An 18,017-nucleotide genomic window follows, 5' to 3' on the forward strand; every position below is an offset into this window, starting at 1 on the left:
AGAAGAAGAAGACGAAGACGAAGAAGAAACGAAACTCGCTCATCGCACACAAAACACACTGAGTCGCAACCATATAAACCGAGTCGACTCCATCAAAGGGACATCACCATCCCCACCTAACAACCCTCCATTCCGACGCGCACAGAGAGAAACATGACCTCGACTTCTCGCCGGACGCCTCTCCTCCTGGCGGCGGCGCTGTTGTTCGCCGCCGGGGCCGCCATCCTCGCGGAGGCGCAGACGCCGGCGACGCAGACGTGCGCGTCGAAGCTGGTGCCCTGCGCCGACTACATGAACTCGACGAACCCGCCGGACACGTGCTGCAACCCGATCAAGCAGGCGGTGGCCACCGACCTCGCTTGCCTCTGCAACCTCTACAACACCCCAAACCTGCTCGCCTCCCTGGGGATCAACGTCACCCAGGCTCTCCAGCTCACGAAGGAATGCGGTGTCTCCACCGACACCGGCCTCTGCAACGGTACGATCGTCTACTCTCGTCCACTGTTTCGGGAAAAATCTTGCAGGGGAAGGAGGAACGAATTAGGTTTTGGTAAAAAAAAAAAAAACTGGATTTGCAATTCGGAAGAACCTTCTCTATGACGAGACCGAATGACGATTCTTGAGTCATTTTTAAGCTTTGGGAACTGCGATTTGGCCTGTTTTGGAACTGAATTGAACTTGCTTGTGCGACACCTCTTTCTTTTGAGCTTCAATTCATACCGAGAAGAAGTTTTTCTCACACGAAATCTCTTGATTTGCAGCGAGCGCTACGTCTCCATCGTCATCAACAACACCACCACCAGGTAAGAAATTTTCCGTTTTCCTTCTTTCGATTCATTCGCTAGTAATTTTGGGTCGATCAGCCATTGTTGCACCTCCAGATAAGTAATTTTAGAGCTGGTTTAGGGAAGCAAATCTAGGCGAGACGATAGAGTTCGTCTGGAACCCGACAAGGGCGAAATTTTCCTGGAAAAGGCCGGTGTCCGATGGTCTCTGCGCGTCCGAGCTTGACTTGGGTCGCTTGGGGAAATCTTACTTTAGGGGGGAGATTATTGAAGTCATGTCCTTTTCCCAGAAAATTATTGTGGCTCGAGTCTGTCTCATTCCATAACTTTCTTGGCATTGCCGTCCCACGTGAATCAGATTTATGAGGGTGATGAAGTATGTAAATAGCAGATACATGACAAATAGGAAAACTAGACAGGGCTGTTTATGGTTGCTCTCGGTAGTCCTTATTACAGGTAATCAAATTTTGGGGTTCTTCCTGGGATTGATGTCAGATTGCTTCTTTATATAGACAGTTCATCGTATGCTAAAGTCTGTTCTAGGTTAAGACAGAAAGACGTGGAATTAGGACAAGAATTGTTAGAGCTGATAAGAAGAATCGCTCAATGCGCGTGTGTGGAATATCCCTTGATGCCGACAGTATTTCTCGGTAACCTTCGAGCGGCATCTCCCGCCACAATGACGAGTGAAGTATCGAGTATGTCGTGCAACTCTTTTGCATTCAAGGAGATTTGGGGTGAAGTGTCGCCGAGGTTGTAGACTTGAGTAGTAAGAGAGACTTTACATTGTGCAGCTGCATTTTGTGAAGCTCGTCTTTCCTTTCGATTTGAGGCATCTTGATTGCTATGAGTGTTGAGTTTCTAATAGCAGAATGGTGAATGAATGTTGCAGCGACGCCCGGAGGCGACAGCGATGCCGGCAGAATAACTTGGAGCGGTATCTCAAGCTCATTCCTCATTCTGGCATCGATGATGTTTTATTGAGGTCCGTGGGTTAGGTTGCACACGTCCGATCGATGGGGAGATGCTTGACATGGATTGTTATGGTTCTCAGAGAGGGGATCCCGGCGTTCTTGAGATTTTGGTCGTTTCAGTTGCTTTCGGCTTTCTCGATATGGTGAATTCGATTTCGTTGCTGTGGCAGGTCTAGCTAGCTATTTTACTCTATTTCATGCCCTGATTATTGTGTACTCGACTCACCGGGGATCTTTTGACCTCGAGACGCTTGATGGAGGTCATTTCTCAGGTGCATCACAATAAAATTGTTCACACTTCTCTTTCATGAATGGCTCCCACCATGTTAGGTGCTTAAAGATAAGCTGTAAACTAGCGGCTCTGGCTCAGGCATGACTCCATAAATTAACTGTCTTGGGAGTTATGATTCGTAACTTTTTTTCTTTGCTCAGGGTGATTATGTATTTCTATGCTTTTTACTTATTCTCAAAGTACGAAAAAAATTAAAAATCATACATTTTGAGTATTAAAAAATGTACAAAAAAAAATTTAAAAATCATACATCTTAAGGAGAAAATATTGACCAAGGAAAGGGGATCTCGTGGAGTGATGTCTTCCTCTGTAAAATTAGTTGGTTGATGGATGAACATCGGATGTTGTCTTCATGTGACATTGCGGAGAAAACCCCGTAGGGATTCCTCCAGATTGACATAAAAAAATCGTGCATTTCTAATAAATGTTCTTTTTCGGGTCAAAGCATTTCTAATAAATTAACCAGAGGAAATGGCGCGTGAATTGGCATTTCTAATGAATTAAATTCGGTTGTAATTTATGTTTTCGTAAGTTCTTACTGGTTTCACTATTGTTCTACGAACTCTCCCCTCAACTATTCTAATAGATGCTATAGCCCCAAAAAAGGGGCGATAGCGGAACCGGAAATCGGATCGGAATGACCGTTTCTCGGGCGGTCCAATGAAACCGGTGAATTATTAGAAGGGGTGACCGACACCGACTTAATTCTAATATATTGATTAAAAATTAGTTTTACATTTAAGAAATAAAAATGTAACGGGGTAGATCATTACACTTACATTTAAGAAACAGAAAAATAAAAAAATAATCGATTTGGTTCCTTTCCACAATCGGGGAGCTTGATCGATAATAACCGGTTTCAATTTTATGGAACCGAAAATCGAGGATGAACCGTTGGTCTGTCTTGCTCATCCCTAGGGCCGATGTAGTGATAAATATGTCGTGTGTCCATTTTGAACATTTGTTTCTAATGTAGAACAATGAGACTAGTGATGAACATTATAAGATTCAATTGAACTTCCCCACAAGTTTGAGGATTTTCAGTGCATTTATTTGGAAATTTTAATGATGCGGCAATGGCTTACCACTTGAATGCATGATATTCACATATAACATCTTGAATGATTTGACTATACAATCCGTAAATATCCAATCTCTTAGAAGGAACTGGAGGCACTCGGTCATTGAAATGAATGGCAAAGTTAAAATCACCTTATATCCGATCTCTTCGACTATACAATCTGTAACATTCTAACATTTTTAGAAGGAGATATAGGATCTATGAACGACGAAATTAATCACCTTCTATCCTTATCTAATTACTTCTACACAATTTGTATATTCGACGCATTATATTCACACACGACATTTATCACGCATTCAATACGTAAATGATTTTTTTTATTGAAAATATCATTTCTCCTCTCCAAAATTGCCTATGCGCTACAATTACGATTTACGAGGATGGAAAACTTTTTCCCCTTAATCAAGAAATTTTGACTGTCCGAAGAATAATGTACCAAAACCCGACCCTATAGAACATTTGGCCAGCAAAGGGAAACACCTCAACATACGTGAGTTATCACCTTAAGGCTGTGTTTGAAGGTTTGAATTTTTTTCGCCGGCGTCTCTGGCCGCCTTGCGATCCCTAATGAGTAGCGTCGGGTATAGATTATTAGATTTGCATTGCAATAAATGTGTCATAAACGGGTTAAATGAGACCATTTGGTTCGTACAATTTACGACCCGACCCAAAACCGATCCGACCAATCCCGTTTGACGGGTCTAGGCAGCATCATATGATGGTCTTTCTTATGTCCTCACCTCTAAAGCTCGCGGACATGTCATACTTCGGTTGACATGTATACCAAAGTTTGGAAATTTCGTAGAGCCCAATCGTTGCCCTGTTAATTAGAACACCATTATGTAATCTCCAATAATTTAGCCATTATGGCCCAAGGAAATTCTTGAGCCTGAAGATGAAATTGGGCCTATGAAGGCAGAATCACTTTGGGCCTAATAAAGATGATATCTGGGCCAGCAACTTCACCATCGACGGAATCCCATGACCATGTTAATTCAATGGAGAGAGATCAATGTTGGGACCTTGATGAGATCGAACTGAATTGCAAATTATTGGGGCTGGGTGAGATTGATTGACTTTTGAGATAAGTTTACTAAAAGTCCTAAAACTTGTCATGCCTCAATTACACTTTCGCGACAAGTTTTAGGACTCTCATTAAACTCATCCCTTGACTTTCTAATTCTTTACTTTGATTTATGCTTGTATTCACTACATGAGTTTTGTCGAGCACATAAGCACCACGATTAAGACACGAGAAACCCACGATTGTATCAGACCGTCTTTCGTTTCAACTTTTGCGATGCAGGACTGAAGAGAGCAAAAGACTGCAATTTAACCTTCAAGGTTGACATGGTTGATTCGGGGGTCTTGGAGGACTTTTAACTCAAGCATTCGAGGTCGTACATTCATATCTCACAAACGACCCGCCAAACGTCTTAGGTTAAGGTCGCATGCAAAGGCTAAAAACCCAAACTGGGCCTCGAAATGTGATCTACGAGGTTCTAGGCAACTGGGTCTATGAGCTCGTGTCTCTAGATATGACCGGAAAAAAAAAAATTGGCAATTGGAATTGATCCACAAGAACATGTTACTTAGCCAGATAGGATGCACACATTTTCTTAAGCTCTAAGTCTCATGATGACTTTTTGGTAAATGGTATTTGGTGCTGGCTTGGTTTGGTGAGATGCTGATCCAAAAAGTCAACGTGAAAAGTGTGGCTTAAGTTTAGGAACGAGGATGCTTTCGCTTGGGGGAGCTTTTTTAGCGGTTAAATATCCTTTGCCCTCCTCACAAGTCTCCCTCTTTCCCAGCTCTTGCCATCTTCTCAAGTCTCTCCTCTCACAGCTCAGCCTTTCTTTGCTTCTGTCTGCCTCTTGAAAGACTTGGTTTTGGTTCTTCATCACCACTTTGCCGTCTTGACCGTCTGCAAAATCTCATTTTTGTTTGGAAGATACTCATACACATACGGCGCAGAGGAATCGAGAGATCTTAATTCATTGATCGGAAGTGAACCATCACGTTAAATGATCTTGCTCTCGAGATATACATGGAAATTATTAACGAATAGCGGTCACTTATGTATGACATAACATCAATATGTCCTATGATGTACCTTTTTCGCATGGACAAATTTCTCGTGAGTTCGATGGTATGGTATTTGTATGCATGCTGCACATAATGACATGTTTATGAAATCTCATGCATAAAAATGCATCGATTTTCTGCTTCGTTAAGCCGTGCTATATACCGAAAAAGCCGCGTCGGTCGAAATGGCGTTTTTCACCTTTTGTTTTTTTGCCGGGAGGGCATTGAATTTTTGCAGCCCTTAATAATGCAACATGTGGATTTCCATCACAAGGTCAAACTTTAACCTCTGCGGAGCATGATGTCCGACTCGCAAGAAAAGCTCATGAAAAGGGAAAATCGAAACGTTGAGCATGAGCTGTAGCAAGTTGGAAATAGGATCATTTAAGCTCGAATTGGATTTCTTTTTTCCTTTCGTTTCATTTGCCGGTCGAGCAATATCGGCAAAGTTCGAGAACAATAACACATCCTACGAAAAAAAACACGAACTTTTCAGCATCGAGGTTTCTAGCACGACGTATAATTGATCGATCGAACGATTTAGGAATTAAACAAATTCCATACAAAAACGAAAAAAAGGCTTGATAATGAATATTGAGATCTTAGAAAGGAAACTCATTTAAAACGAGATGAACGCGTAATCTACTTCTCCGGTGTCAAGCACCAAATCAGAAATTTCTCAAAATCTCCTCTCTCTCTCTCTCTCTCTCTCTAGAGGGTACTGTTGTTTAGTTTCCATTTTGCTCAGTGTTCTTGGAATTTATTTTGATTCTCTCTCTCTTTCCAAGATTTGGTTTTGGTAACAAGACTTTCCTCTTTCTCATCAAATCCCTGATCTTGATCGCAATCCCCGCCATATAAACCCTAGGAATTCCTCGAAACAAGAACCCAGGTGTGAACAAGAGAGCTTCTTCTTCACACCCATTTCCCAGGAACCATTGGCGCGGCCGGAAAAATCCAAACTTTTTTCACGGCGGGTGGTGGGTTTCTTCCGCCGTCGAGATCGGTCCCCGTCTCGCCCCCCCACCGAACCCTAACCCTAGATTCTCCCCCCCACGGAGATCGGTTCGTCTGGGTGATTGTGATTTTTTTCTGGGTGGGGGCAATCATCCGTCAATGTCACAGTTGAAGACGATCTCACTCTCCCACTTGGACAATGTGCCATCCTCGCCGGGTAAGTTCAAGTCCGACAAACCGTTGACCTACATCCACCGTCTGAGGTTCCACTCCTCGGTCTCCAAACTCACTCTCTGGTTAGCCCTCTTCTTGGCCCTCCTCGTGTTCTTCTTCTTCCTCTCCCCTCCCTCCCCGTCCCCGCCGCCGAGGCGGTCTCTCGGCTCGTGGGGCGGGTCGCGTTGGGAGAAGCGGATCCGGACGTCGGCCCGGGTCAGATCGCGGTCCAGTTCCACAGTCTTGGTCACTGGGGCCGCCGGGTTCGTCGGCACCCACGTCTCGCTCGCCCTCAAGCGCCGCGGGGACGGCGTCATCGGGCTCGATAATTTCAATGAGTACTATGACACCAAGCTCAAAAGGGCCAGGCAAGAGATGCTGGATCAAGCGGGGGTCTTTGTCGTTGAAGGAGATATTAATGATAGGGAGCTTCTGAATAAGCTATTCGATGTGGTGCCGTTCACCCATGTAATGCATCTCGCAGCGCAGGCCGGGGTGCGCTATGCGATGCAGAACCCCGCATCTTATGTGCATAGCAACATCGCCGGGTTTGTGAACCTTCTGGAGGTGTGCAAATCTGCGAATCCACAGCCAGCAATCGTGTGGGCTTCTTCGAGTTCGGTCTACGGGCTCAATTCCAAGGTGCCCTTTTCGGAGAAGGACCGGACTGATCAGCCTGCGAGTCTGTATGCTGCCTCGAAGAAGGCCGGTGAGGAAATCGCGCACACTTATAATCATATCTATGGGTTATCCATCACTGGATTGCGGTTTTTCACTGTGTATGGACCGTGGGGTAGGCCAGACATGGCATACTTCTTTTTCACCGAGGATATCTTGAAGGGGAAGGAGATTACAATATATGAAGGGTCTGATCATATTTCTGTTGCTAGAGATTTTACCTACATTGATGATATTGTGAAGGGTTGTGTGTCTGCCCTGGATTCTGCCAAGAAAAGTACTGGGAGCGGTGGTAAGAAGAAGGGGTCTGCGCAGTTCCGCATTTTCAATTTAGGGAATACATCTCCGGTGCCCGTGACTAAGCTCGTGAACATATTGGAAAAGCTTTTGAAGGTTAAGGCTAAGAAGAAGTTTTTGCCTTTGCCGAGGAACGGCGATGTGAAATTTACACACGCGAACATAAGTTTGGCTCAGCGCGATCTTGGATATAAGCCTACCACTGACTTGGAGACAGGGTTGAAGAAGTTTGTGAAGTGGTACATCCGTTACTACAAAGGGTCGAAAAGGAGTTCCTGGTGAACTATATATGCCATTGCTAGTTTGCAAAGATGATAATTGATCTCGACATTGACTTTGCGACCCTGTGATCCTTAAATTTGATTCTATCTACGCTCATTCGATTGTTTTCATCATAGAAAAGGAACTGAGTCCTGTACTGTCCAGAATTCAGCAGGATGGAGCATTCTTTTGCAGGGCATCCTGAACTGTATGTGCTGGTAACTGGGAGCATTGCATCAATTTTTCCCAAATATAGGCTCCTTTCCGCATGCTACGATTATTTTAGATCTGAAATATTGTACAGTCCATGACTGTAGAGATTACAATCATATGTTGATCACTCGACTTTTTCTTTTCAGATGGACGGGAATAAGATTTCAATTTGCTGCTATGATTTTTTTGATTGTCTTAAAGTGCTGGAGTGTTTAATGAGGCTGCCTCTTATCACTTTTTTGTCTCATTTCACAAGATCACTTCTGTCTAGAGTGGTTTCAGTTCTTCCAGCTGAAGTTGATAATGTAGCGTGTTTGTCTTTGCTCATGTTTTTCCTGTGGCCGTTTGAGGGTTGCCAATCACCTGTTGTTACCATTAATTGAGTTCTGTTGTCGAGATGAGCAGGAAAATTTTGTAGATCAATGAGTGACTGAAAGATTCATTATGCAGCAGGGACTCTGATCAAGTTCAGAAGCTTTTATTCAGATTTTGCAGTTTGTCAACAATCAATGCCTTGTCCAATGTGCTTTGTTAAACAAGTTGCACATTACCTACAAAAATTTACAAAAATTTTCAGAGTTACGTGGACATTATAGTTGTAATTGGTATGGTAATGGATGTCCATCCATCCTGAGGTCTACTTTGATTGTGTTAATGTCCTGCTAGGTAGAGAAATGAAAATTGGTTCGTAGGGTTATGCTCTGGAGTTCGGACAAGAACGTGGTTGTTTTGCGCCAGCATAATGTAGGTGCTTAGTCCATGATGGTGTGTATGAAAAGCGCTGATGAGTCGACAAGATTTTTTCTGGAATGTATTAGTTAGCCTTGTGGGGTGATTAGGCTCGACCTGTCGAGTGAATGTTCTGGTGGAGAGCCGAAAGGTGACCTTCATATTCTTTTCCTGAATGATGAGAATTGATGAACAGGTGACATTGTTGAAGTTTCTTAGACACTGGTTGTCTGTAAATGAGCCATGCTTTGAAGTAGCAAGCGCAAGTCAATTTCATAGATGGACAGATCACTCTCCTTCAATAATATAAAACCTTTGTACTCAGCTAAGTCCAAGTCGTTTTGAAACTAATTATTGAATCGGAGAAAAATATTGAGCATGTACAATTTATTTCAGTTAGCTACATCAATTTATACGAACAGTCTACTCAAGAATGTGTAGTTTGAGGGAACATGAGCATTCTTTTGACACAAATGCCAAAACATCAGAGTGTTACAATGAATGTGCATCATCAGAAGCATAGCATTACAGGATGTGCAACCACAATTAGACAGAAAAGTAGCACTTATGAAAAATCCAGAATCTCCTATCAAGCTTTTGGTCATGGAAGCCGTTCGCTTTCTAACTGCCACGTCGTGGAAGCCTGAAGATCTGCAAAGTGATGTTGAACTGGAAGGTTTGAGCTCTCTAATACCCTGCAAGTCTGCAACAGCATAAATTCCCTGCAAGCTTCTGATCCTGCCTGATAATAACTTCCTCTGATCCTACATAAAGCAATAGTCCTTACTAGTCGTCAGTCACTACTTTCAAGTGTAGAGAACAGACCGAGCATATTATGACATTGACAAGTAGGATCGAAATGCACAAGTAGCCGCTGAACGCAACAGGCCAATTTCAAGAGTCGTGTCAAAAGTATCAAAAAGGATGACAGGCAGAATTTATTTATGCTTACAACTTCTTTTTTTTGGTTGAACATGAACAAAAATACTTGGGAAAATTTATCATAAATATGTCAAATAATGCTCCGACATTCTGGCTAGTACCTGCTTAGGTAGGAGTTCAACTTAACTTAAGCCTTTGAGCTCGACCACATTTCTGCATCATCATCCACAGATTAGCCAGAAAGCCCTCGAAATTGAGAGAGAGAAAGTTCTGCCAGAAGGATGCAGTGTTAAATATTGATGACTCAACTGATTCTGCGTCTACCGATATATGTGCCAAATCAATTCGGTTCATCAACGATCATGAAGATAAATGAGATGCCTGAGAAGAAGCATCATCATCTGAGTCCAGATCCCACCAAGCTCTCCTATCATCTTTTTCTATAAATTCAACATCTACTCCGCCCTCACTGTCTTCAAAATCCTGGCTTTCACTCTCGTCATAATAATCATACATTTTCCTATCCACTTCTGGGTTGTAAGTCCACTCCAGCCTCTTCAAAATGTCACGGTCTTTCCAATGGCCCATAACCGACACAGCTTCTTTCTTAGCCTTCCCCATCAGAATATCCCTCCACGAGAACCCAACATCTGCCGTTCTCTTCAAAGGTCCGTCGTTTATATCTCCCACAACAACAGTCCTAAGACACCTCAGCTTCGCTTCCTTCAAAACATCAACAAAATCCGAATCATCTGAGACCAGGACCAAACAATCAGCCTTCCTCTTATCCATCACATCAACCATGTTATTCCTCAATGCAACATCCGCTGCTTGAGGCCTATCTGAGACCATATTCACGAAAAACCCCGCTCGTTTCAACTCATCCGCTAAACCGTACCCGACTTTGGGGGTCAAAGCATCCCTCGCGGCACTCTTGTACTTCTCCATTTTCATCGAGTACTTAGCAACCAAGTTCACCCTCCTCTTTCCCCTCGCGGACTCTATTTGACTCACCCTCTTCATATGTTCGCGCTCGTGGATTTGCTTGAAATGATTAACAAATTTTTCGTTTGTATAGAATTTCCTCCCACACACGCGACACAAGTACGGCTCCACCAGCCTGATCACACCCTTATTTTCCAACTTGTTCAACACCTTCCTCTCTTTCCTCTGCTCTCTAACAACTGGAGGGATGTGGCTGAATGCGTGACGATTAGCATAAGCCACCATGTACTGGACCACACCGAACGAAGAAGCCGAAGCTCTGAGCTTGATAGCAGCATCAAATGGAGGGAACGAATTAGGGGGCTTGTTGTCTAAATCCCAAAAGATGGCCACACTATTCTTGTTACTTGATGAAGGCGATGGTTCCAAATAAGTAGCAGTGACACCGAGTGGCTCAGAGTGACAATATCTAGCAAAGGCAGTGTACGTGTACTTGAGGGCATCGAGTTTTCCAAAATGAGCAAGACGCCAAATGCTTCGCATCTTCATATGAACAACCATGACAAATAACAAGCCAAAAGACACCCACTTATGTTTCAGAAACGAAAATCTCGAATCCGCACAAAACCCAATCTTCGTAGCTTAATCGCACACAACCCTGTGCATATATGGACTCGTACCTTCACGATTCCCGAAGAAGAGACTGGGACGTTGTTTTGCTTCGAGGGCGGGGATCTAGAAATGGATTCCTATTCGATTGATTGGTAAGCTTAAATTTTACGTGAACCATGAATACACCGCTTCCACACAATCATCCCCCGCCTACTATCCTCCAATCAACAGCGAAAACCATATTGCCACCTCCTATGTTCCCGCTGAAGCATTTCATCAAACAGATGTTATGCAATCTTGAAATCACTAAGCAGACGACTTGATGTCATACGGGGCCACAGTTACATGTGCTCCCATCACCTTTGCTTCTGAAAAGAAGAAGCATAGCTCTGGATAATATCAACGATGGGTTCACTGAGGAGAAAGATGACTTCTTTTTCCCCTTTGCCTCCTCTACTGCCGAACAACGAACATAAAGCTGTCTGGCTGTCTCTGTCTCGCCGAAGAACGGAAGGCTCGTTCGACGTTTAGTTTATGGGTTCTCTTCAAGCATTCCACTGCTCGAAACGTAACCTTCTGTGCGTATTGCGTCTCCAGGAGAGAGAGAGAGAGAGAGAGAGAGAGAGAGAGAGAGAGATGTGAATCCGTTCCATCTGCGATCAAATTCAAACTCCACCCGACAAATCTCTCAAACAGGCTTGCTTGTGATCGTGACTGGGCCCAACACAGGGTCCATAATAACGAGAATCCATCCTTAAAAAACTTGTCTTTATCTTTGAAGTTGTTCTTAACTTGGAAAAAATCATTCGATAAAATCATTTTACTGATGGGCTTTTTTCGGCTGATAGATTTCCCAAAATTAACTTTTTACTTCCATTTGTCATTTCTTCATTAAAATCCCAAATTTCATGCTGGGTCAAATTTGACTTCCGAATGTGACTTGTATAGTAGTATAGGATAGTATCACACTATATCAAATTGGACCTTCGAGTTTCATGAGTCCTGTTGTATCTAACTGAGATAGAATTTTCCGTCGTGAAACAAGAAATCATCACGAAAATACATTTTGGTTAATCCATCTCTTATTTCACTAAACCATCTTAATTTTTTTTAATTATTGAAAACATGATGGGAATTAAAAACAAAAGTTTCGAAATTGACACTTAAGGCGCGCCCCTCTATGTTTTGGTTTTCCTATAACAAGTTTTTCCTGCCCTAGTACTTTTATACGAGTGACTAAAGATAATATTGATTGTGTAAACAGTTATTTGGTAGTGGTGTGTAGAAGAATCGGGAACCGCCTGGATTGGATCGAACCGATCAAATCCGGTCGATTACTAATTCCAAGTATGGAACCGTCTACCCGGACTACCGGACTAGACCAAGTACATCACCCGGACTTGACCGGTGCATATATATTTAATATTTTACGCTTTCAAAACCCTAATTCCTAATTCTCTCGCCTCATCTCGCTCTCGGTGGCCTACTTGCTTACTCATATACATTCTATTATTCTTTGCCTTTCTTCTTATTCCTTATGAAGTCATCTTTGTCAAGAATCTAAATTCGCTTGAGTTTGGGAGCGCAGCCTGCAATCATAATATTAATTTGAGCACTTTGATGTATAAAGAGGAAAAATATTTTTGAGATAATACACGCAGTTTACATCAAAATATTCATGTCCAGAACCGGTACACGCACTTTATCCTAACTACTGCAAAGAAATTGAAGATATTATTATTTACCTAATCGCGGTACATATTAAATTTTGGAATTCGTTTCATTTTTCTCGGAAACTTTGTGACAAAACCTTGTAATAATTATTGTGTTATGTAGACCGGTTCCATAGACCCACTAGGGAGCCGAACTGGTGATCCGGTTCTCGGGTGGATCCAAGAACAAGTGGGCGGTTCTTGGTTCTCATTTTGTGAAACCGATCCTTAATGGGTGGTTCTCGAAATCAAGGTTAGAATGATCCACCTTGAAACCGATCACCCTTATTATTTGGGATAACTTGTCTGCAATAGTTTCAATTATAAAATGAAACGATGTTTGACATGCCTTCTATAACTGTACTATTTAAAAAAAAAAGCAGCAGCATACTACGGCTTTTGGGAAATCAATTTACTCAATTTTAAGGCGCTACAATTTTGAAAACGTGCACAACTATAGTACAATAAGTTAACGATTAGTTACAATTGTACCAAACTAGCTCGATCGGTTTAGAGGAACAATAGGGATGCGTATGGTAACGTTTCTGTTTTCAAAAATAAGTTTTTTTTCAGGAATAGTTTTTCTATTTCTCTATTGTGGGCGAGTTTTAAAGCGGCGTTTGGTAATCGTATAAAATTTCTATTTCTGGAACAAAAAAAGAACAGAAATGCAATTGGTACGGTCCTAAAAAAATAGATCGGCGATGATGAGTGGTGATCGGTAATTAGTTGCGGTAGCGGGGACTGGCGGTGGCGATGACCGGTGAGCGGTGCCGGTGATCGGCAACCGCGATCGGCGGTAGACTCGTGGTTGTAAAGACGACCATTAAGTTATATTGAGTTTGTTTTTTCCTAAAATCACATTTTTTTTTTCTCTGTTTGTTCCTAGGAACAAAGAAGCTACTTTTTTTACTTCTTATTTTTGTTCCAAATTTATTCCCCGACCATTAATCTATCCCCGAAAATAAAAAAATCGACTGATGCACACAAAGGATTTTTTTTTTGTTCCAAGAAAAAAAAAAAAACGAGAATCAGAAACATTGCCAAAAATGCCCATCGAAGAATCTACTCTCATAAATAAAGACAGACTACAAAAAAAAAAAAAAAAAAAATCCAAAAGAGTGCTCAAATTTGAAAATTCAAAGTGAAACAACCCAATTCAAACTAAACAATAACTGATTAAACATTTAAACTAGCAAAATGACGACTTCACGAATTGCATGTTAATATTCGAGATAAGAAGATTTTCGTTCAAATAAAGCACTCGATGAAGTGTTAATCTATGATTTTAAAGCTAAAATCGGCTAAAAAAGAGGACTTCACACGTATTACAAATTAACATAGTGAAGAGGGTTAACGGGGAAACTACAAAAACGAGACAAAAAAAATCGCTTTTTAACTCATACATAAACATAGATATAAGTATAGCTCCTGTTGTATTATAAGGACATAAAAGGTATTAACAGTGGAATTAAACTTGAGTTGATCCAAGTAGAGATGTCAAACTCTAGAAAAGAAAACCTTTGATCGAGCAAATGGGCCACCTTGAAAAAGTAAAGGACAATTTGAACAAAGCACCACAAAAGTGATATAAGAAAGATCATTGTGGCTTTGAAGAACCCTTAGTAAAAGTGGAGACTTTCGGAGGATAAAAGATTTCGATTTCTCCCCTTTTTCACTTTGCTCAAGCCGGCACGATCATGTGGAAGTTGAACCAATCCATAGATCTCCAGATCCTGCTTTTCTCCTCGCCTTTTTGACCACGGTTAACCCCGCACATACTCTTCTCGCAAATAAAGTGCCGTAAGTTTGACAGACTAGCTAGTTCGATGTATTGAATACGAAATTTTCACGAGTCTAATTAAAGCGGTCTCTTCTCTTTACTGAGGAAAACGCTGCCCCTTCATGTTCGCCGTCTCCTGCTCTCAAATTGTCGTCCATTTTAGGGTCGGGTCTTCCTTCCATGCTCTCTTCAAACGAAATTTGGCGCATTTTTGAATTGTTCGATAGTGGCAACTGCCGACTTTTTCCATGTCAAATCCTTTTCCACCCTTTCGAGAAGCACCAACGTCAGTTCCCTCCCCAACCCCCTTTTTTCCATCTCAATCATGACGAGAATGGTGGAGAGATTACGCATCACATCAGCCCCGCAAAATGGTCTCAATCAAATCAAAAAAATTACATCATTTCCCGTCATGATGACGTCATTATTTGCAGTCCTTTATACTTTGATGGGAATAGATGAATAAGTGTACCTCTATGCCACGTTGCTAGGGAGTAGAGAAGAGAATGGTTAGTTGGCAACCAACGCCCTTTTGAATGCACGTGCATTGACAAGGATGGCCACGTAATGTGGTCCATGTGGACCACCCCGTGCTGTGCATGCTCAAAAATTTACAAGTTGGCAAACCTAATTTTTCCTCGTGCCTTATGCGATAGAGGAATCCAACCCCTAAGATCCAGTTTCTTAGTTGAAATCATTACACTAGGAAAACCATCTTAACATAATGATTTAGCCAATTCAAATGATAGGAATTTAGTATGAAACTTTGTATATTTCACGAACCGAGAAGCCAATTCAAATGATAGGAATTTAGTATGGAACTTTGTATATTTCACAAACCGACAATTAATACGACTAATTGTACGTAAAAACCGATAATTTCGCATATTTCTTGTGTTATCGGAGTGTTCGGCGCTGATCAGATCTTGCTTTTAATGAAAACATCGGAACTTCCTTCTAGCGGATAAGTATGTGACTAGACATTTGGGATTCTCTATCCTTAAATCTTGGAAGAACAAGAGAGACAAGGAGAGAGGATGTCCGTCTTTGTTCTGCCCCCACTAGGCTGTGGTCCTCTTTCATTTCCTAGATTATTAATCAGTCGCTTTTGCCACCATTATGAGCAATGTATGGAACTTCTGCATGGAATCCCATGGAACCAAATTATTATAGAACAAAACAGATGGAAGAGAAGACGACGAAAGATGATTTTAATGTTTGCCAACATGTTCCAGATATAATGCATTTTTAAAGGGAAAGTAATAAAAAAAGTCATAGATCTATTATACTTGTACTAATTCAGTCATAAACATTTTATTTTGTTAATTTAGGCTTAAATCTTTTGACGATTTTTCAATATAGTCCATATAATCAATTTTGACCGAAAATCATTAATGTGGACGTTGATCATTCTATGTGGTACCATCGGCACCGACATGGATAGTATTTCTAATTTTTTTCTATTTTTAATTATTTTTTTCTTTGTGGTGGCCGACTAGGGTTGTGGCCTTCGCCTATGGTCGGCGCGGGTGATCCTCGCCTGGCCCTCTTTGGGCATCGTTGGTGGTCGACCATCTCTTGAGACATGCCATCAGCAAAAAAGAAAAAGAAAAGAGTGAAAAAAATATGAAAATTTTCAATTTTTTTTAAAAAATTGTCAACCTTAGCACCGGTATGCCACATAGAATGGGACTATGTCAGCTTTTTCCAGTCAAAATTAATCGGAATGACTACATTAACAAATTGTCAAAAGGGTTGAATTGACACAATTAAAAGATTTAAAATTAAATTGGCAAAAATGTAATAATTTTACGAATTTTTTAGTAATTTCCTCCATTTTTAAATGAGCTGATTCGGCCGTATCTGAAATGTCCCATTCAATAATGATTATTCGACAAAGCTTAAAAAAATTAGGCTGCTTCATTTGAATTTCGTCCTCGAGCCATTGTCAAAGCACGACATTTACATAAAACAAAAAAGCTGTGTCGCAGCAGCATAACGGTTGAAGCTGCCCAAGAAAAAGTACCCACCAACCCCACTTTTCTATCGCCATAAAAGACTGATGTTCCTTCATATTCTATGTGATTATCATATCAGTTATCTAAATTGCAATTAGTTTAGGAGACCAGCAGGGAATCCAAGGCTGCTGAAGAATTATAGGTTTGTCCCCTTCGCGAGTTAGGAAACAAAGCGATAGACACATCGCGTCCATGGTCGCGTACGTGAAGTCAGCTTTCGGACAGTTGTTTTTTCTGTCCTGTCGTTCGAGGAAGAACGTGTGCGATCGTCGAGGGATGCGTCCGGCTTTCGGATAGCATTCGAGATGGTCGTATTACGAGTCCGTTTCTACGTCGGAAGCAGAATCGGGTAGTCCTTTTGAGGGACCAGTTTGGCATTTCCCAGAAACCCTTATCCTCCTTCAGTACGTAACGAGGGAAATAGCCGATATGTGATTTCCGTTCTACTCTGTTCCCTCCCTCGTATGGCTAAGTTCATGACTTGGTCTTAGCTTCTTGACCACGGAGCGAAGGTCGCGCTGTGCATAAGAAGTGAAAAATCGCAGCTTACGTACCTTGTTTGCTGCATGAGACATAATGCGTAAACTTCATTAGGGTTTGATTAGTTAAGTTCGTTTGCCGACTATGAATTAGACAGTCAAACGAATAGATTGGGTGGAGTCTAAAATGGTCGATCTAAATAGACCTAATCACACGCAATACAAATCTAGCGACTCTTACCCAATATGATCCATATCTCTAAAACGCTTTCATATTCAATTCAATTTAAGAAAACTTTATAGACCCAAACCGAGGTGAGAATGCGGAGTGAATAAATGTGGGATCGAGTGAGGGTGAAAGAGAATGAAGAGAGAGTCATAAAGGTATGTAGAATCTAATTAAGTAAGTTGTAAATTTATCTATGACCTATTTAACACCCAAAATACATTTAAACTCATTTGTTGAATATAATTACCCCATATAATAAATAGCTTACTCCATCATACATTATTCAAGAAATGAATTTACGATCCATTTTGATGGATCTACTGCGAACTGAAGATCACTCATGTTCTTGAATAGGGTTTTTGAATTTGAAATTCCTTTGTCGGCAAAAGTTTCCAAAAAAACTCCTATGTTTGGTACTATGTAAGATGGACTGTAGTCAACAACACATGCCATGTGGGGTTGCCACACTAAATTAGTTACCCCATCAAGACCGCCAAAGTTAGGTCTTCCCACCAATCAATCCTCTGACTTTTCCACCCCCAGGAAAATGAAAAACAACAGCAAGTTTTAGGAATTTTTTGTCGAAGAGCATGATGGATATAACTAATTATAACATAAAAAAGCAATCTCCTCTCCGGGAACCGTTGGTGCAAAAAAAAAAAAAAATGCTTTAAAAAGGATGAAGACGAATGTGGAGAGTTTCCCACCTAATTTGAAAATTCAACCCCGCCTCAGCTCTTTATTTTCCATGCCACAGCGCCGAAAGTGAAAAAACCCACGTAAATTCCG

At 41.5% G+C, this 18,017-nt stretch overlaps 3 protein-coding genes across 5 annotated transcripts; 2 read left to right on the forward strand and 1 right to left on the reverse strand.

Moving 5' to 3' along the window:
* Positions 1-2,071, forward strand: LOC115746538 (non-specific lipid transfer protein GPI-anchored 7-like). The gene is made up of 3 exons (XM_030682340.2): positions 1-478; positions 762-803; positions 1,678-2,071. The coding sequence occupies exons 1-3, from the start codon at positions 154-156 to the stop codon at positions 1,767-1,769; spliced, it is 459 nt and encodes a 152-aa protein (XP_030538200.2). The 5' UTR covers positions 1-153; the 3' UTR covers positions 1,770-2,071.
* A 3,927-nt stretch (positions 2,072-5,998) lies between these two features.
* On the forward strand, positions 5,999-8,039 carry LOC115746497 (UDP-glucuronate 4-epimerase 3-like). Its single transcript, XM_030682283.2, has one exon. It carries the CDS (start codon positions 6,337-6,339, stop codon positions 7,645-7,647), a length of 1,311 nt encoding a protein of 436 aa, XP_030538143.1. The 5' UTR covers positions 5,999-6,336; the 3' UTR covers positions 7,648-8,039.
* A 1,146-nt stretch (positions 8,040-9,185) lies between these two features.
* On the reverse strand, positions 9,186-11,563 carry LOC115746555. Of its 3 annotated transcripts, none has more exons than XR_007197757.1 (2): positions 9,612-11,563; positions 9,186-9,326 (listed from the first exon to the last, which is right to left on the reverse strand). XR_007197757.1 is itself a non-coding variant. In XM_048275754.1 (2 exons), the coding sequence occupies exon 1, from the start codon at positions 10,954-10,956 to the stop codon at positions 9,811-9,813; it is 1,146 nt and encodes a 381-aa protein (XP_048131711.1). In that variant the 5' UTR covers positions 10,957-11,563; the 3' UTR covers positions 9,466-9,749; positions 9,786-9,810. The 3 variants fall into 3 exon arrangements, 1 of the variants encoding a protein (XP_048131711.1); XR_007197756.1 differs by having other exon boundaries at positions 9,186-9,332; XM_048275754.1 differs by lacking the exon at positions 9,186-9,326 and having other exon boundaries at positions 9,466-9,749; positions 9,786-11,563.
* Between the last annotated feature and the right edge of the window lie 6,454 nt (positions 11,564-18,017).

Source organism: Rhodamnia argentea, chromosome 3 (genome assembly GCF_020921035.1).
Source record: "Rhodamnia argentea isolate NSW1041297 chromosome 3, ASM2092103v1, whole genome shotgun sequence".
NCBI classification, from domain to species: domain Eukaryota; kingdom Viridiplantae; phylum Streptophyta; class Magnoliopsida; order Myrtales; family Myrtaceae; genus Rhodamnia; species Rhodamnia argentea.